Consider the following 25030-nt stretch of genomic DNA (forward strand, 5'->3'; position numbering starts at 1 on the left):
TGACAGATTCAAGACAAATAGGCATAAAAGAGCCTTCAGGTTGATGTACTAACAGACATGCAATGAGATATTAAATATTTAAATGAACTTTTATGTAATTATATGTCATATATTTGGGAATAAGTGAAATCCACCAAGGTGTCTGCAATCATTGCCTTCAGTAGATGCTTGATATTGAAACAAACTTTAACGAAGGGTTGAAATTACACAGGCCTCGTCAGGAGGGCAAGGAATTAAATATTCTATATTTATGATTTTTTTTTAACATGGCTGATGTGTAGAGCATCTATCTTATTTAAGATATATCTTTTAAGTTAAAAACATAATGTCAAATAATATTCTCATATATATTCATATATATTCTCATCACACCTGTAAGGTATAAGGTATGAGTAGACTGGAGTGTTTGTTGACACACTAAGAATGTGATTTATTAGTGGGTTTTTTTACTATTTTTCAATCACAAAATTTATCTAGGGTAAATAGACTGTCAAAGAAGGTCTTGTATGCCCTCGAAAAAAAGGGCATAATCCTAAGGGTGGAAGATGGTGTGTTTTGCAAAGTCACATTCAGGTAGCTGTACTCTTAGACGCTTCATTACTCCTGGTTATGTTGATTCCTCAGAATTCATGTAAGTGGTAAATATTTTGTCAGTATCTAAACCAGATTTGTGGACTAACAAGGGCAATTTTTACATATTCATTGTTTTAGTGAAAGAATACTATCCCTATGTATCTTGCTCAGAAATGGCTGAACAGGTTTGCTTCATAATTTGCTTGGAGGCTTAGGATAATAAATTTCAGTCCTGAAGAGTTTCTCATAGGAATTTGTGGGCAAATCATAGCTGCATTTTAGACAGAGTTACTTAGAAATAAAGTCAATGTAATTACTTTGGAGATAATTAGCTGCAAAGGACAGTAACAGTATATCAGCAATGCTAGGCAGTGTAAAATAGAGGATCGTATTAAAAAGTGTTTATGTTTGCCCAGTGCATAACTCAGAGGCCCTAATCCTAATGGTGGCTTTTAATTGGTTTTATCACATGAAAATATATTCTTCATTTTGTAGTATGTTTGGTTGTTGTTGTTTCTTTCTGCCTATTTTATTTTGTGTATTTTTTATTTTAAGGGCTCCGGAAAGAAAACATTAGCTAGAAAGCTAGCACAAATGTGGAAATGCATTTGCATAGAAGGTAAACATACACTATATTTGGAGTATTACATTGCTTTGTATTGTCTTTTGGTTTAGAATATCTGTTCTGTTCAATGTAATTCAAAATGGCATGTTTCTGATTGTAGTAAAAACTACTGATAAGGACCAAGTAACCATTTTGCCAGAAATGCAATTGCTGAAAAACAGCCTTTTAGTTATAGAGAGGCTTAGAAAAATAACTTTCCTCACTTTTTTTTTTTTTTTTTGGAAGGGGATAAATGTAACACATAATAATCACATTCTTTTCTAGTCCTTTAAGGTGATTCATGTGACCCTTCTTGTTCACATGGAGGTAACTCATTGAACTACAGAGAGCACAGAGATTTCTGTATCAGCATGAGTAATAGTGGAAGGAATGGGAGCTGGCACTTTCAGATTTCTAAAACAAAAATATCTTACAGTTTATTTCAGAAGATGTAGCTAATTTCTCCCTCTATGCATTTACTGGAATACAAGATATCATTTAATTGTCTAAGCTTATCCAGGTCCATTTCTGACAGTCTGTCTCACTGAAGATTTTTGAAGGTCTGTAGAGTAAAACCTTTTGCTTACAACATTATCCTGCTCCCTATCAATGCATCACTAGAGATTTCTTTTTTGTTTTGAGACACCTCAGTGGGAAAATAGATTGCTACAAAAAATAAGTCTCTAGTAGTTTTCTTTTGTACTAATTTTGTCAGTGGTAACTAAAAGAATTAAAATCTGTATTTTTTTTTTTTACAGGCCTAGTAATATTTTTGTATCTGTGACATTATAATTCACAAATCCTAATTAATTCACTTTTTTTTTAATGAAAAAAAAAAACATTTCCACCAGACTTGTCCTACTAGTTTGAGGGCTAATATGATAGTTTTAAGTAGAAGAAAGCACATAATAATATGATATTTTTAAGTAGAAGAAAGCACATAATAATCTTAACTATGAGGCAATTTCTTGAGTGCCTCCTTTGGGACAACAAATTATAAACCTTATTTTATAGTGTATGTGTGTACAGTTGTTCTGATTATGAACTAACTCTTCAAATATCAATTTCCGCTACATTTTTTTCTTTTAAATGTGCCCCTTAGTATTTTCTGTTGTTCTAATAATAGCCCTCTACTGGATGGTGTAACAATTCATACACAGGCTTATTTATCAAATGAAGTATCTTTATCTTATTTTGATATGGTAAAATTCAGTTTAAATAAAGGTCTTTTTTGACTTCTGTAGATATAAGCTTTTAAATTCATGGGATTGTCTAACAGACAGATTAATACCTGGTTCAAAACATAGATCAGGCCAAAATCAGAAGGGACCTTAGGAATGTACTTAAGCAAACTCACACTCTGAAGGTATCTAAACCATTATTATATATATATATATAAGTTATTTTTTTTTTTTAATTTCCAGGCAGTCTATATCTGTAACACAGTCTTTACCATTAGAAAGTTTTTATTGGTGACTGATGTAACCCCACTTTTTGCATTTTTATGCCTAATTTCTGGTAGAATCAGAGAATTATTCTTCTTTTGCTCATGATAAATCTCTTAATCTTCTTTTGTCTAGTGTACCCACATGTGTAGACACTCACATTCCTTCAACTTCGGCTAATAGCTTTTTTTTTTTAATTTTCCACATCAAAAAATAAAGAAACAAATAAATTCAACATACAAAACCACAACAATATAGCTAAGAAAGGGCCTCCAGAGGTTACTGAGTCCAACCTTCCACTCAAAGCAGGGTCAGCCAGAGAAGGTTGCTCAGGGCTGTGTCTTGTTGAGTCTGGAATATCGCCAAGGACGGAGACTCCACCATCTCTCTGGGCAACAGTTCCAATTTTTCAACCACCTTCATGACTAAAAACTGCTTCCTAATTACCCCATTGGAATTTCTCATGTTCCTACATGTGTCTGTTGTTTCCTGTCCCAGCCTCACTTCTGTAAAGACAGTGGTTCTGTCTTTGTGCCTTCCCGTTAAGGTGGCAATCAAAGCTGTCCTGTTTTCTCCAGGCTGAAAAAGGCCAGTTCTTTTGGCTTCTCCTAGTATGTTCAGCACTTTTAATCATCTTGGTACCCCCCACTGGATTTGCTCCAACTAATCAAAGTTGGATAATTATGAAATAGGAAAGGTGTTCACAGTCTCTTTAATTGGACAAAATACTTTCTATCCATTTATCCAATGAGGATAAAATTCACGAATAAAACAGGGCAGGGGTCCATGTAGAGCTCTGATTTTCAGTTTCTGTGTTGTTTGTTAGTACATTCCCTGTCTCGGTTGGGGCCTGTGGCAAAAAATGCTCTCCTAAACACACACATTTGTAATATGAAGGACAGTGAGTGAGTTGTCATTACTAATAGGAATAGTTTGAAAACAGCCACTGTGTTCTGGGGAGAAATATTTTATCTGTATAGGCATGAGCCACCTGGCTTTAGGACCTTCCCTGGCCTGGTTTATTAACTGTATAGAAGTAGCCTTAAGGGTCATTCTTGAAAACTTTTGTGACTATCTGCTAATTTCAATGGTATAGAAGTGTGTAAAGGCTTGCAGGATCATTCTGCTATGATGTCACTGTCCACAGAGACAGCGGGCAGGCCTTTGAACTTGATGGGTGTCAAATTTAGTGTTTTATTTAATTTGAGATAATTGGACTACATAAGGAGTAGGTTTTTAAGGGTTTTTTTTAAAAGCCCTTAAAGCTGCTTTTAAAAAGCCCTTTAGACAAATAACTGTTTTTGTGTGTCTAAAAAGTTCTTTTTCTAAAACTTGCTGTTAAAATTTGGGAAGCATTTGAGCTCAAATACTCAGCTCTGGATTACACAGCAGTAATGCTAATTTGATATAAACCAGTAGTTAAAATAATCCTGCAAGGCTGCTGTTGTGTGTTTGTCTGTAGTGTGTATATGTATATATATGGCTAAATTGTAGAGAAAAACATCTACCCAGACATTGCCAGAAGGCATCAGGTTCTGGATGGACAAAATATAATAATGGCCATAAATATAATAGCTGTTCATTCAGAAATACTCTGGTTGCTTGAAGCACACATACATACTTGAATATGTGTGTGTAAATGTATGTATCTGTGCATGTACATGTCTGCATATAAAATATTTTTATTAATTATTTTATTTTTATTCTATGTGATGTGCTTTCTCAGCTTCAGAAGTAATTCAAACAAATATTAATGAAGAAACAGAATATGGGCTTAAGGTAAAGGTCTAATCTTCTAGTAAGTTTTTTCACATTCTTGAGAAATACATATTATATAAGACTATGTTTTGCATTTTACCTTAGTGTCAAGAATTACTTTTTAAAGGTCAAAATATTTCTGAAGAACTGGTTACAGAAATGATTCTGAAAAAGATTGAGTCACCAGAAGTTGCTCATTTTGGTAAGTATATTTATAGCCTAAACTTCTTAGAATGAGCTAGCTATGATTTTCACACACTTCGCATCCATTACTGCTCAAATATCATTTATTTTGTATGAAATAGTAACATCTTTTCTTGTGCTCAAATATAATTTATTTTATATTGGATGATGGCATCTTTTCTTGTGCTCCTCAGGTTGTGTGATATCCATAAACTTGGACTGTATTTTGGGATTAATTTACCAATATGGGAGATCAGAAAGTGTCATACCAATTCTATATTGTGTTAATTTTGAGAAAACAAATTTGCCCCAAATTTTAAGTGTTGCTGTGACTCTCATTTGGTAATATCATCTGGTTATAAAAGTTTTAGGATTTAATCTTTTTTTTTTTTTTTCCTCTAGTACTTCTGTAACAGCAATAAGAACACACAGACAAAAAAAAAAAAAAAACAACAGCAGAAATGTATGGTCTTTCTTTTCTTGTTTTTCTTATGATGTTGTTTATTCCCTTTGCATTCTGTCACTGACAGTAAGTTAGATAAGAATAGTATTGGTAGTAACAATAGTTCTTTTTGAGGAAAGATTGTGTTCATTGAGTCTGTTAAGACTAGTTCTTCAGACCTTGTTAGAGTCTGAACCTGCTTTCCTGAAGAGAAAAAAATACACTGCTAAGCGGAAAGAAAGTAAACGATAATGTAGTGTCTTTTTCTGATGCTGACTTTTATTTGAAATTTCCATCACAGGAGAGAGACATGTATAGTGCCAAGAATATCTTCAGTTTCTACTGCTCTCAAAACTAGCATGCTTCTATAAGCTTCTAATTGCAATGGGTTTTGTTCCTTCCTTAGTCCAAGACTGAACAGTTTTGCAAAAGATGTAGCCTTGCCTGGTGAAACCAGGCTTTTGAAACAGTAGGCAAAAGACAGAGAAATAGGGAAGAAATAAATTAAAAGAGAAGGGGAGGAAAAAAAAAAAAGACAACAAAATTATGGGGAAACAAATACTTGAGGGAAGAAGTTGCAGTAGAAATACCAGTCTCTTAATCCATATGTCAGGACTTTAAGAAAAGCCTGAAGAGATGTCTGTGTTATTGGAGATCCCTTCTTTTAGTCAGTCAGATAAAGAATGACTAAGATGTGTGTATCACAGGGGACCTAGAGTCTGTAAACATGACTGCAAATTTGATTAAAAAATTGTTTCTTGTAGCCAAACCATTTTCTGTATTACAGATGCCCAAACATAGCAAGGAACAGAATAACCTACATTCTCACTGTTTTTCCTACCAACTACAACTCAACTCCAAAACCAATTTTTTGTCAATTATTTTCTTGTTCTAATCACTTTTTTGTTCAGTAACTATCTTAATATAATCCTTGGAAAGCTTAAGTAGGCTTTCAGCTGGAACTAATGAGTCAGTTGACTATTAATTATTCATTGAAGATTTTAGAAACAGTGTTGTATGAAAGGCTGATTTTTTTAAGTTTTAACTTTTGTTTCTAGCATTGTAAAATACAGGTTTTCTTAACAGTATACACAATAAGGGATTCTTTTCAATTATATTCTTCTAATAAACACATTATGTTGGAGATGGATGTGTTGGAGGTATTCAAAAGTGCCATAGCAAATGATAATAGTTAAAAATTGTAAACCACTAAAACCAGAATTTCTTTGTGATGAAGCTTCTAAGCTATTACTTGAAATAAGCAGTGTATGTTTTTAAAATAACATAGGCACCGAAGAATTGGAAAATAACAAGCATACGATTATAATATCTATGTATCTCATATGCTTGCTTTTTTTTTTTTTAAATAGAACAAAAAAACAAGCAGAAGTTCATATCGTGTTAACCTAAATAATATTTGCAAAGGAAAATCTATGTCATTATCACAAGGGAAACCTGCTCAATTAGCATGATTTAAATAATGGCCAAAGTTGTTTATTGATTTATTAATGGCAAGTAATTAACAGACAGTCAGTGAACTGGTGGTCACTGAAAAGGTTCAGTGTCAGCCACGTAACAGACAAATCGCAGCACTAGACACTTGCCAAATATTAACAAATACCTACACATTTGTAAACACCTTCCCAATATTAATTCCAAAAAGTATACTCAAACTTCCATGGTGATGCATGTAAACCCTCTTTCAAAGATGGGTGGAAGATAGAAGCACACATTGCCCTTTCTGAGAATGGCTGCTCACCTATTTAAGCACATTTGCTGCTCTACATGTGGGTGCTTTAGCTTTGTCTGTGTGTACCATTTCCTACAGTCTACTGATGCACACACCAGGGAGAAGGCTCCCCATGAGCTCACATACACACACTTGAGGTGTGGGTCACTACATGTTTAACCCTGTTCTGTCAATCCGGTAGTTGAAATGCAGGTTACTCACAGCATCCAACAGGGAAGCTGCTCTGTCAGGCCTCAGCAGAAGTTGTCGTGCTGGCACATCCAACCTGATTTGGCTGCTGTTCTTTTACCTTGTCCTCATTCTAAGGTCTCTTCCCCCAAACACAAATTTTAATGTGTCTTTTCAAGATGGCTCCTTCTCTCCTCAGAAGTTTCTTGGTAATCCCCTGGTTACTATTTGATCTGGTTGATAGTTGCCTTAGGTAAACTTCTTCATCGTTAGTCTCCCCACAACATTATCAGTTTGGGGACAAACACCCTCTCTGAGAACAGTTTGGGATAATCTTTTCCCTTGTTACACTCCCATGTCTCTATCATCCACTGGTGTTACCTGGGATGTGTTGATAAGCATAGGCAAGCTCCCCACATCTCACTACCAGTTAGAACTCTCTGAAGGTATCAACAATTTAGAATCCAGGATTTAAATTTCCTAGAGGAATGACTATACTTATCCTTTTCCATAAATTTTGCATCTATGGGTAGTAGATCCCCAAAGAAGGAGTCGTCTTCAGTCCTAATACCTCTTGCAAAGACTGCTGCTGTGTTTTTATACTGCATAGACTTGCATTTGAATGCTATCACATAAAATTCTAAGCATTTGGAGCATACACCATTTCTCTAAGGGAACATTCTCATTATTAGGCTGTAAAATCCACCTGATTCTTGTTTAGTCTCTCATTCTGGCCTCATGAATATTGAGTTCCGTGCTGTACAGTAGCTCTTACTATACTGCATACAGCCATTAGTAGTTACAGTACTCCCCTAGGAACTTGAAGCCACAAATTTAACTGTAGGGTTGAGCACTCTAATACTAGGAAAAATGTATTATTACCACCATGCTTGTCATATATAGTCGGTGTCTGTCTACCAAAGAGGATCAGCATCATGAATCCTGTGTGAATGGATGCTTAGCAAGCCAGGTGCCTCTCAGTATGCGAACTGTGTGCACAGTGCCTCTTTTTGAGAGGGTTTAACATCCAGGAGCACTATGTATCCCAGAGAGGAGTTCAGACTCCCTTTATTGTCCACCGAAGCAAAGACCTTTGAAGGTTGAATGAAAAGCCTAAACACTTCATTTGAATGCTTTATATCATAGAGTGGCTACTTTTTCTAATGCCTTTTTGCAAAGTCTTTTAGTGGCAAAAAATGGTCACTAAAAGCTTGTTATTTTTAGGCACTACAGTGTCTGAACTAGGCACATGAAGCAGGTGGTCTGAATATGATCTTTACTGTCTGCGTATTTCTTATACTTCTCAGCTGAATTAACAGACTCTGAGAGTCCTATATCAAGTTGAAAACCACACACTTTTTTGTCTGAAGTAGACACGGGTGCACATTTTTTTAGTAGTATTATCTTTTAATAGTATTATGTCATGTATGTGGTTTAAAATTGTGCCACTAGATAGATGTATTGTTTAAAGGAGATGAGTGTAACTAGTGCTGCATTTGACATAACCTTCTAAAAGATATATTCAAAAAAATGTATTTGACAGGTTATGTTCTCAGTGGATTTCCTTCTCTCTCAGAGGAATACATGACTGTTACACAGCAAATAGAAAAAATAAAGAATCTGAAATTAAAACCAGATGTCCTGATTAACATTAAGGTAATGTCATCTTCAGTAACTTACTAGAAGTTTTCCTAATTATTAGCAGACTTGTGTGCTGCATAAGTCAATAGATAATGTTTTCCCCTGTGCATTTGAGTATGGTATTTATTGAGGAATAATAAATTGTTGTCTTTTATATTGGAATGGAATTACACTAGTTTGTTCCATTTTAACCATTGCTCATGCAAAATAATAACCATTTTTTAAAATTTCAGTAGCAGTTACAGTCTTTGCACTTCTACCAATTAGAAGATAGAGGTTTTCAAGAAAATAAAACATTGAGTAACACTATTATTATGTGATTTTTGGATACATGTACATCTACTATTCATATACTTCAGGAATAAACTTTTCACATATGAAAGTTAGAAAGCAAATTGTTTTATTTTTTACTCACCAATTGTGAAACTGCATCTTAGTCATTATTAATTCATCTGCTTTAGAAATCTCAGTTTCTTCATGAGTAGTAATGTGACATGCCAGATATTTTACAAAAGTGACAGATATAACCAGAGAAACATGAATCATTGTTAGTGTAGGATTAAGAAGACTTTCTCAGTGTAACTTAAAATAATGGACTTGCTGGATATGTCCCTATTAGTAAACAAAACAAGAGCATCTCTTCAGACATCAGACCAACTGGTCTGGTAGAACACAGCTAACCTGTCTTGTTAGTCAGAATGGGGTGGCCATGTTTGAACTGCCTGCTGGGAAAGGCCCTTGTCCAGTGCCAGTCTCTAGATTGTGCCCACTGGCTGGCCCACACCAAACTTTGCCAGGCTCCATGCAGACAAAGTAAAAGTATGTATAATCATGAACAAGGGTTCAGGCCCTTCTTCTTGTAGTGTTTTATTTATTATCAACTAGATTATTTCTGTCATTCTGAATGTGCAGAATGAGCTGCTGGGGCAACTCTGAATAGTCTGCCTCTGTTGTGCTGCATTCTCAATGGACTTTTTATTCTAGTTGTCATATCTATGTGTTTTCTCAGGTGCTAAGCTTCAGTGTGTGGCCCTAGTCTATCACTTTGCCAGATTCCAGTCCGTGTTTGTTTTAATTCGCTACTTTTGAGACTTAATTTGGTTGACCATGCATAATGAAAATTTGTGAATGCCTACTTAAAACCTTTTTTTTTTATGCTCATGGAAAGATCTTTAAACATCAGAGAAATATATTTTTGTGCTGCTTTTCAGGCAGTTTTTATTTTTTCAGCTATAGAAAGTCAATCTTTCTTTTAATACCAGAGAGTGGGAAATCCTGTTCTTGGGAATATATGTTACATAGTTTCATGTGCAACAGTACAAATAGATGAGTGATACTAACTACACTAGAATGAAAAGAGAATTCTTGACTTTGTGCAGTTACATCATCATCTCCTCTGGGAAGAAGACTGAAATTGAATACTCATTAAAAATCCCTGCCCCAAAGTCAAATGAATAATTTTGCCTTTGATTTCAGTGGATCCAAGCTGTGTCCACAGATATGTTGAAACTGTAACCATTTTCATTATATGAAAAAGGAAGAAGGGAGATTCTAGATAACTCTGGGAATACTGAAATACTGTCATTAGCAGACCAATTTAGAGATGTTTTGTCTCTCCAAGAGAAAGGGCAGAATATGCACCTTTGAAAAAAAGAACCATATCTAATCAAATTTCTCCTTCCGTATTTCAAAATGTGCTATGTCATGTAGCAGTCATGTCAGCTGTATGACTCACTATAGAAATATCCTGAAGTATTGTAATACTTGAAGGGATACCTCAGGAAATGACCATAGTGTGCCTGTTACTAATGCAATCTCAAAAGCTCTGTATTTTCTGTAGAAATCAATTCTCTGTCTCTGTAACAATTTGATGTTAACAGCTACAATATTTTCTTGTTACCTCAGGCTTTTCATATATGTTTGCAGGGTAGGTGTTAGTGATTTAGTAATATTTCTTGTTACCTCAGGCTTTTCATATATGTTTGCAGGGTAGGTGTTAGTGATTTAGGAAGGAAGAATTTATTGTTTGTTGTACCACACCCTCAATTCCACAGTAGAATTTTCAGGTACCCATCTTAAGACCTGTTGGAGATCTGTGGCCTCCAAGTGCGTATTAATGCAAGCACAATTTAGGACAGGTCAAATAGACGCTTTATTAAATATGGTCATAGTGAGTGAACACTCAGACAGCATCTCCCTCTGCTCCCTTGTTCTCTGCTAAGTGATTGAAGGGATCAAACAAATTTTTGTTGGTTTTTTGTTTGTTTGTTTTTAAAAAGAGTGAGGAAAAACAATCCTTTCAGTGTTAAGAACTTCAGATATCCATCCCTGGAGTGGATGGACTCCTTAAGTAGCTTGCTGACAGCTGCAATTCTAAGAAGGAATCAAACAGTATATAATGTGACAATGTAGAAAGAAGGTTCTTGGTGGCACTTATAGGAGTGGCTCATTTGATATTGTCTTAGCTTGGAAGTGGGGAGGTGAAAACAGTCACAGACTGTTAAAATCATAGGATAATAGAATTGTTTAGTCTGGAAAAGACCTACAAGATCATCAAGTCATGTTAGCTTTTAGTTGGAAGGAATGTTCTTTTAGTTAGGATAAACTTCTTAGCCAAACCTCTCAAATATTAAATATTAATGATTTAATCACCACAGACCACATACAGATCTGTCCGTGTTTAATATTAACTAAATCTGTGTCTGCAGGGCTTTTTATGGAAAGATCATTACTTACTCTTCTAGAGCTCCAGACTACTGAACTTATTTAGCCTCTGAGACAATGGCACTATGCTTCACAGTAGAACTCTGAGAAGTCAGAAGCACCTAGTAAAATTGACTGTATCTTAGAATCATAGAATCATTTAGGTTGGAAAAGACCCTTAAGATCATCAAGCCCAACTGTAAACTTTACACTGCGAAGTCCACCACTAAAACATGTCTCTAAATGTCATATCTACATGTTTTTTAAATACTTCCAAGGATAGTGACTCAACCACTTCCCTGGGCAACTTGTTCCAATGCCTGACAACCCTTTCTGTTAATAAAGTTTTCCTAATATCCTCCCCTGGTGCAACTTGAGGCTGTTTTCTCTTGTCCTATCACTTATTACTTGTGAGAAGAGACCAACACACTCCATGCTACAACCTCCTTTCGGGTAGTTGTAAAGAGTGATAAGGTCTCACTTCAGTCTCCTTTTCTCCAGACTGAACACCCCCAGGTCCCTCAGCCAAGTCCAAACCACTTCAGCATTAATTGCAAGAGCAATCACAAGCCTGTCTGCAAAATACCTACACTTGTCATACTACAAGGTATAACTTGCATGCTAAAGTATGCTCAAGTAGTGGCTATGCTCCTGATATGGAATGTAAAATGCTGATGGGGAAAAGCTATGCAAGCATTTAAGTCTTTCTTTAATATTCACTGCTTTTGAAAATTTTGTGTTCGTTTAGAATGTGATTGGAGAAGTTGTTTGTGAATTCAGATATTTGCCAAACAGAGTCCTACCCCTGATTCTGCAGTTTCAGGAAAATAATGTTGTTATTATAGCAGTACAATAATCACATGATTTCCTTTTAATTATTCCTTGCTAGTGTTCAGACTACGACTTATGCCAAAGAATATCAGGACAAAGGCAACACCCTGATTCAGGGCAGGTATATCAGAGGAACCAGTGGGATCCTGATGTTATTGCAAAGCATAAGAAAAGGGAAGGTCAGCCTGAAGAAGACAATAAAGAGGAAGATGAAGAGCAGGAAGAAGAAGAGGTAAAGATTGCAGATTTCTAAATGGTACAAAGTATAATAATGTACTCTAGTCAAAGCAGAACAAATTTCAATATTCTAAAATATCACCATACTACATTATGAATTAATTTTGCTGAACTCTGATCTTAATTTAGTTTCTGTTCTGCTTTATGTGGGATAGTACTTAAATGGTAGTTTTCAACAACAGCAAATAGTAATAATTGTATAACTTAACCTGGATTCAGTCTCTGACTTAGAAGTCATGGAATCATTTCTTGCTATAAGTTAAAAGGGTGTATCAGGATAATGGTGTCTCAATATTGTCTGTTTCTTTCTAAGCAAATAAGAGAGTTCTTAATTTTTGTTTATTTTAGCAGTTTTTACTAGTATTTGCAGGATACTAGCTTGTTTTCTGGCTTTGGTGTTAGGCTACTACAATTTTTTTTTTTTTTTTTTAATGAAGTTATTAATTTTGAATTCAAGTTGAATTGTTCTGGTCTGTAATTCTGGCCAGAGACTTATCAGTGCAAGTTTTAGGCACATTCATCTAAATTTGCAGAAACTAGACTTCCTGAGGATTGGATCACAGTCAGCAATCACTGGGCTAATATTCATTGCAATACTCTGGAAGGCTACTTTACTTGAAGACAAAAATTAGTTTTGTACATTATTTTATTTCAATATCTTGAAATATTTAACTTTTCATTTTGCAGATTGCAGAAGATCCACTTATGATGTCAGAATTTTTGAATCAATTAGTACAGAGGCCTGAAGATATTCTTGAAAATGCAGAGGAGAGACTTGGAACATATAAGGATATAATGCTTCATCCTTTAGAAGTAAGAAAATGCAAAATAATAGGATTGTATGTAACAAAAGACCTTTTAAAATATCTTAAATATCTTGCATTATTTTTTTTTTTTTCCTTAAGTTTGAGATTTGTTGTGTGGAGGTGGGCACAAGGCATGCTACAACATATCCCCAAGTTCTGATATTCATACAGAAATTGATGATACAAAGTTGTCATCTCTAGGTGTTGTTTCTACTCTGGAGTCAAGATAAAGTAATCCGCTTCAGATTTTAAAAGTGAAACCATACCTGCCACCACATATGCTTCCTAATCTAGGAAGTGGAGTATTTGATGGGCCCAGTGTATCATCACCATTACCAGAGTCAATTCTAGCATGCAATCCCATAAGAAATCTGTTCTTTCTATCCGTTGCCTTCCACTCCAATAGATTCCCTTCCTCACCTGCTTCACTGACTGCAGATTTCAAAAAACTGAACATGTCCAAAGCAATAATTTGTTCTTTTCTATTTTCTCTTTCTTAAGTTTTTAATCTTCTGGTACAAGCAGCTGCAAAAACCTCATGTTTGCTGCACCCTTGACAATTACCCTTTATGTCCTTCAGTTTCCCTATGGATTAGATAAACCTGTAGAAAAAAAAACATGTAAAATTGGTGTAATGTTCTTTGCTAGAGTAACAAACTTGTTACTGCTGTGAAGGGGAAAGCAAAAAATGTGATATCTTTAATCATTATACAATCTCATGTGGATTTTTCATAAGCAAACTAAAGGAAAGTTGTTTAGAATAAATTACTTTATGATGTACACCAAATTTCTACACTTTCAACACATTCCACTAGTTGGTAGGCCTTACTTAGACTTCACTAATGATAAATGTATTAGTGAACATACTTAGTAGTCCACTAATACATTAAAAGAACACAGGGGTCTATCATTGGCCTAGGTAGAGGTTATGATGGTGAAATTGGAAAAAAAAACTTAGATGATGTGCAATTTGCACTGAACTAGGATAGGTAGAAAAAACTTTGGAGAGCAGGCCATGATTTCTTGATAAGTTGCTAGGATGAATTTGAGTAGAAATAAGTGCAAAATGCTACAGTTAGGGAGGAAACCTAATGAACAACTATGATGTGAAATAATTGGCTATACCTAAGTGCTACAGATAATCTTCAGTCTGTGGGGTTTTAGTTAGTCATAAGCTGGATCAATAAATGTGTGTGATGCTCTTGTACAAAAGCAAATATTATGGATGTACAAATAAGACCATTGTATATAAGAGAAACACAAATTATTTTTTTCTCTGTAGAAGAGTACTAGAAGGAAGTAATTAGTTATTATCTATGTCTACCAAAGATAGGACAAATAATTTAATTTATAATATAGAAGCCTTAGACTACACGTAAGGAAATTAACTCTGGACGTAAGTGTAGTGAAGAACTGGAATAGATTACTGAGAAAGTTGTAAAGTCATCTTCCCTAGGATTTTTCGGAGCTAGGCTTATACCAACATCTGTCAGGAATGGAGTGAGTGTTCTCAGTCCTCAGAGACATTAACAATAGACATAGGAAGCCTATTTTAGTCTAATATCTTGTTTACTAGTTGGAAAATTGAAAATAAGAAAAATCAAAGATATGGTTCAAATTTTACAGAAATTGAGGGCCAGGACCAAAAATGAAAAAATTGGTCTCATGGCTGATATTTCCAAGAAATCTGTTAATTGTCATTGTCACAATTTTCCAGCAGAGATTTAAAGTAGTTAGAAGTTGAATTAACACACAAAACATTACTATATCTTGATTCTTTTAGCACTCTTGCATTTGAGCTAGGATATCTAATCTGTTTTCTGAGCCCATTGCAACCCCAATTTTTGAATTCTCTCTGTATTTATCTATGACCAAATGAAAGTTCATCTCCAGAAGGTTTTATAAGACATCAATACAATGAAACTTGATTTTGCTGAAGTCCACAGTACCCTAGTCTTTGATTTGTATAAGAACCGCATGAGCTTCAATGTCATTATCTGGTTAACGATACTCAATTGATGGATATGTCTTTGCTCTTAAACAGGACTTGATGGCTGAACAGGATTGTCAATATCTTTTTGAACTGGATGGAAATCAGCAACCAGATGATCTCTTTGCAGTAAGCAAGCTATGTTCCAACTTACTTAACCTCCACCAGAAAATAACTTCTCCGTTTTGTGGATTGTTTTCTTTATTAAGGTGTTGACAACACTTTAAGTTGTATATAAAACTCATTTGATTACTATTAGAAAACATGACCTTTGAAATGCTAACTCTTGTTGCTCTATTAAAACAGTTGTAAGATTCACTGCACTGCCCCCAGTCTTACATATGTTACATGTGAATAGTTGCAGTCAGGCTACAAAACTCTGTTGCATTGTATCCATCTGTTTCTAGTGCTTTATTTTGTCTATTAGTGTAAAATACCGTTACTAATATGAGTAATTAAAACATTTGTAGTATGATATATTTACATAATTGACTTATTTTGTGTTACTGTCTAAAATAATTACAGAAAATTTATGAACTTTGATATTGTTTTACAGTGTAATAGAAGACACTTCATTATTTTCCATTTGCAATTCTGCTAAGTGCTTGTGTCTAGATTTTTAGCTCATAATATAGCAATTCATTCTATTAAAAAGGCTACAGTGATAAAATTTAAAGATAAATAATCTTATCCTGTGCCTCTGAAATAAGAGTCGCTTAAAATCAGAACCTAAATTATGGGGCTGAAAATTAAGTGAGATATTGTCTTTGACAATGTAGGAAGTGAGCTGCTCCTTCAGTTTGCCCTGTGTTGTTTGAAACAAATTTAATCAATTATAGTTCTGCAAGTATTACTGAAATTTGTGCTTACCTTTGCTAGCAAGAGCAGTCCTATGGGGAAAAAAAAAAACCACACTAATTTTGCAGAGATGGAACATAAAATTTCCTTATTTATGATCTGTTTGTGAACAGTACAACAGATTTATAGCAAAGGCAATCAAGTTGTGTAATGATCCAGATAAAATTTGCTTTTTAATTTAAAGAACACTTGTATTCAAGTAAGATTACATTCAGAAAATACTTCAATTAAATTCAATATCATCTGATTCTCATTGGCAGACATCTGGCTTAAGTATCTTTTTAAATAAATTACCCTAAACTGTTTTACTTCCAAATGAGCATAATCTGATCTCCTAAAGAGGTTTTCCTCCTTTTCAGATTGGAGTTCGTCTGAATACTTCCATTGCTTTGTGAGAAGGAATCCTTCACAGCCTATTCCTTTGAAAGGCTTAGGAGTCACAGCATAATGAGGAGATATAAAGACTGTGATTCAGCATTTCACACTGCCTGTATCTACCAAATAGCTTGTTAGAAATCAGCTCAATAACTAGCTTGACTCCAAGCCAGAAATTGGGCCTTAGTGTATATGTAACTATTATATAAATAATCACTTACAATTTCAAAAATACTTTGGGGGTTCTTGTGGCTCACAAAAGCAGTTCTGATTGGTACTAATCAAGAGTTATTTTCTCCGCAGTCAGTGGTAGTTCGACTTCAATCTCTGGGTGTTCAAAATGGAGCTCCTATAACTAGACTTCAAAGTCAGGAAGAAGAAATGCTGGAGACACTGGAAAATGTAAGTTTGCTCTTCTGAAATGTGATTGACTGTAATAATTATAAACGTATTTTTTATTTTCTGATGTAAACTTATAACATCTTTGTTTCACAGCAACCGGTTTGTTTTACCATGCAATAAGGGCATTTTTTGAGCCTTGATTTTTCCAGAAATGTGTATTTAAGATCATTCTGGGAGTGAAAAAGATGTTAGGAGATTAGAATAAAATTTTGAATAAAATGTTTGTTTTAGCAATAGAAGAAGAATGAATTCCTCTCAAGAAAATAAAGAAACTTTAGCCAAAGCATAACAATGTCAGCACCTGACTCTTAGCTCAGTCTTTACTCTTTTTCAAACATTCTTAACATTAAGGTTGGTTTTCTGACTGCTCTTGGGCATTGACCAGATGTTTTCATGGAAGTATTTATTATAATTCAAGATAATTCCTGAGTAGTGACAGTCAATGACAAGTCATCATTTTCTGTGTAAAACTGCTATTTTGATGCTTGGCTTCCTAGATTCTGAAAGTCCTTCTGCAGCTCTTCACAGCCAGCGCTTGTCTATTCTATTCTGAATAATTTGGTGTCATCATAAACTTTAGGATTCACTCATTATTCAACTTCTGGAAAAGGTCTATTAAATTTACTGCTATCACATGACATTTCTGCATGCCTAAAAGAGATATTTTGGCCTTGCTTTTCTCCCACACAGACCATCGTCCTTTCTTCATCCTCTTTAGAAAAAATCTTGGCCATTTTCTGTTGTCTTCAATAAATGACTGGTTTGTACATCTTTATTGTTTTAAACTTCTGACAATAATAAACGAAGCCTACAGGAACTATTTGAAGTAGTATTTTTATTAAGTAAAATAGAAAAATGAAATAGTTTTTTCCTTAAAATTTTCCTACAATTCTGAAATACGTAATTAAAAAACTATAATCTAAGCAGTGTGATGTGGATTTCTTTTTAGATTTGCTTATTTTCCAACAAAATGTATCAAAAAGAGGCTAAGAACAAGGCATATGTAGCTTCAGATAAAAATTACAAATGCTATTGTTGTTGTTTTAATTAACAGGATGAACTTCTCCGGGTTCTGTCATCTTACAAACTAATAGCACCCAGATACCGATGGCGTAGAAGCAGGTGGGGGCGGGCATGTCCTGTGGCTCTAAGGGAAGGTGATATTGTAATGGGAAGCCCAGACTTGGCTGTCAGGTTAGCAGAATATGGCACTTTTTATTTCTATTTTTATTTCTATTTTATAAGATAACGGTCTATATCTGCTAGCTTCTCTTCTGTTTTAAGTTTTCTAGGTAAAATGTATGTACTGTCATCCCCAGAGGCACTGAAAACATTTATGTTGAATCCACGGCCTTACCTGTTACCACCAATGCCGCTTCCTCCTTGTAAAGTACTGGTATTTGGTCCTCCATTGTCGGGAAGAACAACTCTTTGTAACCTAATTGCACACAAATATAAAGGAAAGGTAGGTTTATAAATATCTTATGTAACAAGGGTATCAGCTGAGGCTTGGCAATAAGTTAAGCACATTCTTATTCCTTTTGTGTTATTAACATATACGCTGAAACATGTGGATTACACAGTAATTTTGTGAAATTCATTTATAGAGAAATAGCTAAATTTCAAAAATATTTACTCTCTATGTAACACAAATATTTATGTGTCAGTTATTTTTCTTAGCGTAAGAATATTATGAATAACTTTTGTAAATGCAAATTAGATTTTTTTTTCCACAAAAACCCCTGCACTTTTGAATTATATGGATTTTTTTTTCTGAAGTTTGCAGAGATTTTCCAAATTAATTTGATAGTATAGAAGTTGGATCAGATGCTGTATTTCTCTTCTGTGATGTTTTTACTTTTTCAAATCATTTCACTAGGTTCTTGATATGGACGAACTCATTCAACCCCATATGGAAGAATCAAGAAAAGAAAACATGGAGCAAGTGCGAAGGGATGCGGTAGAAAAGGCTATAACAGCAGTGAAAGAAAGGTTGGAATTAGAAAAACAGTCAGGAGAATCAGGTGAATGAGGTGTTACATGGTCTTTGAAACCATCTTATTTGCTTAGGTTATTTAACTGAAGCAATAGATTTCACTTTGACTTATAAAATATTACAGAAGCTGTTACTGTTGTCATGCATCAAATATGAACTAAAAGAGCATGCAGTGAAGGGAATAGCTGAGTAGAACTCAGTATTTTCGATGTTATATAGAAATCCTCCAAAGCTGAGGGCCACAAGTATGTAAGAAAGAGTTTTATGAGCCATTTTTGAAAGAAGAAATTAGTTCTGACTGTTACTGCTTGGAAACTTTCCATTTGACTGAATTTTTGACAAGTTAAATCTCTGCAAAATTGAAATTTTCTTCAAGAAAGGAGCTTGTCAGCTAAGTTGCTATGAATGCACAATCTACAGATCTTCCACTTTGGAGCAGTCTCCCATGTGTGCTGTCTCAGATGGCACATTCACAAGACTTTCCACCTCTGGTCACATTTAGACTTCTTAAGCTGCCGAGTTTTTTTGCAACTTGATGAATTCAGAAAATATTTCGAAAAGGTGAAAATAACATGTTCTTTTAATATCTGTTAAACAAAAATCCGATTTTCTTCTTACTGGAAATTTTGTGGGTTTTTTTTTCAAAATTTTCTTTTGAAATGAAAATTTTCCATTGAATTGGAATTGCATTTTCCAGTTAGCTCTAGTTATGGTTTAAATGGACAATCAGGCCATTTTACCTTATTCAACCAAGCAAGGAATCACCATATTTGACTTACTCCTGGGTAGATATAAATCTGACAAGAAAATAGTATGTTCCTCCTCAAAGCATAGAAACTGACAGTGAAACAAAAAACATTGGTCTTTCAGTAAGAATAAGCGTGAAGTATGACACTAAAATTAAAACCACTGAACAGTGTTATGTTCCAGATTCCTGACTATGTAAATACTTTTGAGGACAGATATGTGAAATCATATTAGGATTAATGAGAACTTAACCTTGGAGAGCTCAAGCAATTTTATTGCAAAATGGAACAACAAACAGATTAAGCATGTAGATTGTCATAGAAAGTAAGAAAGTTTCAGAAGGCGAAATTAAATAGTTTTAGAAACTTGACTCTAGATCTGGAGTAGATAGTAGATCTAGATCTACTATCCCAGAAAGTATTTCCTATTCCTATCAAGATTATTTAGTTAATTACCTATTAAATTCTGCCTTTTGAGAGAATTACAGAGAATCACTAAAAGATATGCAAAATACATAGATCAGTTTAGTTAGGTAAATGGCCCCCTGACTGTTCTGGGTGCTCCCAAGTCCAGTTCAGGGCTAGACAGTGAGGCGATGAAATTCCACTGAAGTCCCCAGAGTTTCTGCCAGGTAGGTCAGGAGGCTGAAGCAGGTGGTGTTGAGGACTCAATATCCATGTCATGCACAGAGGACTTTCAGACTGGCTATATTGTGGGCTCGTGGGCTGACCACTTAGTGGTTTCAGCATGGTAGATGTACATCTGGAAAGAATAAATTAGTTTGCGTGTTCTAAGACTGCTTTTCCATGTGTACTAAAGCATGAGAAGGATCAGGAGATTGACTTAAAACATTCTCTTCTGATTAAAATTCAAAAGATAACATATACATGCTCAGAGGGTCCCAGTCTGCTCATGCTTATATGACATCCAGCTCAAGCAGAACCATGTTGTTCTGTTTTTGGAGGAAAATAGGGGAGGGCATTGAATCTGTTGAACTGAAGATGTGTTCAGGACTTGTGCATTTGTTAACTCTTTTCTGGCTTTTGTCATATTTCTTATCTCTTTTGTTCTAAGGGAAGAAACGGGCATATAAAAACTGGTACTACCAGAGAGCCATTTGTGTTTCACAGGCTGATGGGTACTAGTTTTGCCTTCTCTAGGGCTGGAAAAGTGCTTGTGATTCCTAGGAGGTATGTTGAGGTATTTTACAGATTGGGAGGCTGCAGATGAAGAGCAGACTGACATGGAGCTGGTTTAGTCATGTGGATTTTGTGATGTAGTATTTGTATAAAAGGATTTTCTACTGATCTAGTTTTCTGTGAATTTAATATGATTTCATAACTATAGAAGACTTGCAAGAACATGGTAGTGTGAAAGAAGCAGACGATTCTGAGGAAACCACTAAAACCAGCGAGGAAATAAGCTTGGAAGAGGAGAACACTATAGAATCTGCCATCATTGAAAAACGTAAAGTAAATCTTAACTATTTTGAGCATTTCATTCCATGTTTTCAGTATGTCTTGCAAATTAAAAAGTGAAAGATTTTTTTTTTTCCTCATTTACACTTGTAGAACTATTTTAATTTGTTTCATTGTTGCTGATACTGTTGTTTTGACAAACCTAAAATGAAATGGTTGATTTTGTCATTGAAAGATGTTAACCCATTAATACCACATTAGTGTACAGGGGAAAAAACTCCCACTGAGACCTTTGCAGAATCCAAGCATGTATGGTATTTTCACTCACATAATCTTTTTATAGCATAAGACTGTTTCAGAATTTTTTAATAGATAAGGAGAGGAAATGAGTATTTCAGAATTTTCTGAAGTGCTTTTAAAAATGTATATTGTTAGGAATGTCAGAGATAACCGCTGACCACCCAGAAGTTCAAGCGATGGTAGAAGAAGCTGTAAAAAATGCATCAGTCTCCAAAGTTACAGTGTCACCTGAAATATATGCTGAAGTACTGGAGAGAGCTATTGCAGAGGTAAAACTACAAGTATTTTATAGCAAAGCATTTTTTTTCTAAGAGCAACCTGTAACAGTTTATACATTATTGGTATATATTCTTAATTGTTCTGTTTGAAAGATCAGTTTAGTTTATATCACATAATCTGAAAGCTTACATAGGAGACTGAGCAAGATCATGAAAGACAAATGTATTGAGGACTACTATATATACCAAAATTATTTCTGTCTTGCAAAGTACCTGGGACAGAAGTTGTTAAAGGCTGGGAAAATTGTCTAAGGCAAGTATCACTGTATACTTGCCCTATTCTTTTACTCTTAGTCACTATTAGAGAGCTCAACACCAGATACAAGTGTTTGAAAAGGATTGTATATGAAGGTTTACCCAAGAATCTTGAACTGTTTTAAATTTGTTCGCTGGTTTGTAACTATTGAAATTGGAATCTAAATTCTTTTTAGATTACCTTAAAAAAATCACTGACGCATTAATATCTTTTTTTTTTCTTATGTTTTTATTTCATTCAGCCATACAAAGCTATAAATGTTTCTTTATTGACAGGAAATTACGATAGGGAAAAATCATAACATTCAGAAATTAATTTTGTATTGTGCAGTCTTTTTGAACAGCTCACAGACTATCTGAACCTGACATTTTATAACAGGTTACGAAGACAAACAAAGACAGGTTCCCTGGTGCTCCAGAAAAAGGAGGGTGGGTAGTGGATAACTACCCTCTGTCAGCAGATCACTGGTCAGCTTTATCAGAAAAAGGACTTTTACCTGACACTGTTGTCTATCTGAAGAATACAGAAAAAGATGGTTAGTAAATGCACACTAATGAAGCTTAATCTTTTCTTTTTCTATATTGGTATCTGTATATAAAGCACACTTACAAGGAAAACTAGTAGTTGTATTCCATTTATAAAGTTTCAGGGGTCTAGAGAGGGAAGAATCCAGTGAATCAACAAGGGTACCCCAAATTTCTTACAATTTGGATTAAGGGAATTACACAGAATTGAAAACCGGAATACTTTACAAAAGCGGTAAAGAAAATGCCTCCTGTTTATAATCCTGTTTACAATTTCCTCCTATTAACAATCAGCAGTAAATGCCGCTGTACACTTGCAGTTTCAGACTTTTGTATTCTGTGTCTGGCTGGCCATCAGCTTGCAAAGTGGCTCTTAGTCTAATTTCCCTACCTGCACATTGGTCTCCCCACTTGCAAAATCAGGTTACAGATACAAACTTCCTGTGCTTCAGAGAAATATGGAGGGAGAAATACCTGTATGCAGGTGAATCCTGTTCCCCATCCTGGGGTCAAAAGGAGTGGAACGACTTCTTATCCAAATTGATATAATAGTTTAGTACCCATTAATTCAGAGGAAAGGACTTTTACTGTATTGTTTCAAGCAAGAAGGAAGGCATAAGGAACTGAACAAGTTCATACACTTCTAAAAGTTTTGCCTGCCAAATCATGACTTAATGGGTTATGCCTCCTTGATTGATACTACCCCACAAATTTCATTGCCTTGTGGCAATGTTTGATCATTCAATTGTTCAACCCAGTCTATTATCAAAACATCTTTCAGTAGTAGAAACTTCCCTTCCAGAAAGGAATAATGGGCCTATTCATACTTAGTTCAAGAAAGCTCAGTAACTGCCTAGTATTAGAATCAGTCCAGAGAGCTTTTCCCTAAGTATAAAAATCAACCTGGGGCAAATTAAGATTACAAAGGTGCTTTTCAGAAGTATGGCATCTTTATAAACTAATCATCCTCACAGCTCAGCTACTGTACCTGAACTAGTTGGTCACATAGCTTTGTGAAATTTTATAACACCTAAAACATCTTAACTAAAAGTCTTCCAGTGTGGCTGGAGGTTGTAGACAGAGTAATTACAGACTGAACATTTCTATGAGAAAGTTCTAGATCCAGTGTTTGTCAGAAAATCATCTTTGCTGCTCCTGTCATTCAAGAAAGCCTCATCTGAGATACTTCCAGAAAGAACTTAAGGACAAATTGCATTTTCATGCCTTATCTTTGCTTCCGAGACAGTTCAAGTGTATTGAAATGTTAATGAGCCTGGTTTCTGGGACATGGTGCATTGTGTTTTCTTATAACCGCAAAAAGCACCTTATTCATGTAGTTGGCATGCCGTAATGTAATGTTAATACGGTATATTAAATAACAAAAAGCAGGAATCAAGCTCTAGCCATTTCTGCAGGGAGAAGACTGAGATCATAGAATCAGAGAATGTCCTGAGTTGGAAGGGACCCACAAGGATCATTGAGTCCAACTCCTGTCCCTGCATATGACAACCCCACAGTTCACACCATGTGTCTGAGGATGTTGTCCAGTCTCTTCTTGAACACTGTCAGGCTTGGGGCTGTGACACCTCCCTGGGGAGCCTGTTCCAGTGCTCCACCACCCTCTGGGGGAAGAACCTTTTCCTAATGGCCAACCTAAACCTCTCCTTCAGTATTCTGTTAACTTTCTCTTGACTTCTCAGAATTTAACAAATTAGTGAATTAATTGGATAAAAGAAAAGCTTGTGTCATTTTCCCTGAAAAGCTTTATTCTAGATCAGACACTTTGGGAACAGAAAATTCTTAATGGGAGCCCTGTTGAAAAATGGTCAATTGTAACCGCCCCATTTTTTTCTTTTGGGAAGGGAATACTTGGGAGTCCATAGCAGAGGCTTTCAAATTAAGTGGTTCCTTCCTGCAATGTACACCTTTCTGCCATTCCCACTAGTTCTCAAAACCTAACTCTGAATTACTTGTTCTAATCTGAACAATCTATTCTATACTCTTGGTAGCCACCTCTTCCATGCAATCGCCTACTGTTTCTCTATTCTGGCAGATGACAGATGCTTTAAAGTATCACAGTATCACAGTATGTTTGGGATTGGAAGGGACCTCAAAAGATCATCTAGTCCAATCCCCCTGCTGGAGCAGGAACGCCTAGGTGAGGTCGCACAGGAAGGTGTCCAGGCGGGCTTTGAATGTCTCCAGGGAAGGAGACTCCACAACCTCCCTGGGCAGCCTGTTCCAGTGCTCTGTTACCCTCACTGAGAAGAAGTTCTTTCTCAAATTTAAGTGGAACCTCTTGTGTTCCAGCTTGATCCCATTGCCCCTTGTCCTATCATTGTTTGCCACTGAGAAGAGCCTGACTCCATCCTCGTGGCACTCACCCTTTATATATTTATAAACATTAATAAGGTCACCCCTCAGTCTCCTCTTCTCCAAACTAAAGAGCCCCAGCTCCCTCAGCCTTTCTTCATAAGGGAGGTGCTCCACTCCCTTAATCATCTTTGTTGCCCTACGCTGGACCCTCTCCAGCAGTTCCCTGTCCTTCTTGAACTGAGGGGCCCAAAACTGGACACAATATTCCAGATGGGGTCTCACCAGGGCGGAGTAGAGGGGAAGGAGGACCTCTCTCGATCTACTGACCACCCCCCTTGTAATACACCCAAGGATACCATTAGCCTTCCTGGCCACAAGGGCACAGTGCTGGCTCATGGTCATCCTGTTGTCCACCAGGACCCCCAGGTC

General features: G+C 35.5%; 1 protein-coding gene across 2 annotated transcripts in view; it reads left to right on the forward strand.

The window, feature by feature from the left end:
- AK9 (adenylate kinase 9) overlaps positions 1 to 25030 on the forward strand; it is a 73983-nt gene that overhangs the window by 2008 nt on the left and 46945 nt on the right. For both annotated transcript variants that reach the window (XM_065834560.2, XM_065834561.2), the window contains exons 3-16: positions 1129 to 1192; positions 4349 to 4401; positions 4486 to 4582; positions 8467 to 8579; positions 12157 to 12330; positions 13023 to 13148; positions 15186 to 15260; positions 16668 to 16766; positions 17821 to 17960; positions 18051 to 18231; positions 18646 to 18790; positions 20857 to 20976; positions 21363 to 21496; positions 22140 to 22296. In XM_065834560.2, coding sequence (XP_065690632.2) covers positions 1129 to 1192; positions 4349 to 4401; positions 4486 to 4582; positions 8467 to 8579; positions 12157 to 12330; positions 13023 to 13148; positions 15186 to 15260; positions 16668 to 16766; positions 17821 to 17960; positions 18051 to 18231; positions 18646 to 18790; positions 20857 to 20976; positions 21363 to 21496; positions 22140 to 22296 — 1678 coding nt within the window. The remainder of the gene's footprint in view (positions 1 to 1128; positions 1193 to 4348; positions 4402 to 4485; positions 4583 to 8466; positions 8580 to 12156; positions 12331 to 13022; positions 13149 to 15185; positions 15261 to 16667; positions 16767 to 17820; positions 17961 to 18050; positions 18232 to 18645; positions 18791 to 20856; positions 20977 to 21362; positions 21497 to 22139; positions 22297 to 25030) is intronic.

Source organism: Patagioenas fasciata, chromosome 3 (assembly GCF_037038585.1).
Source record: "Patagioenas fasciata isolate bPatFas1 chromosome 3, bPatFas1.hap1, whole genome shotgun sequence".
NCBI classification, from domain to species: domain Eukaryota; kingdom Metazoa; phylum Chordata; class Aves; order Columbiformes; family Columbidae; genus Patagioenas; species Patagioenas fasciata.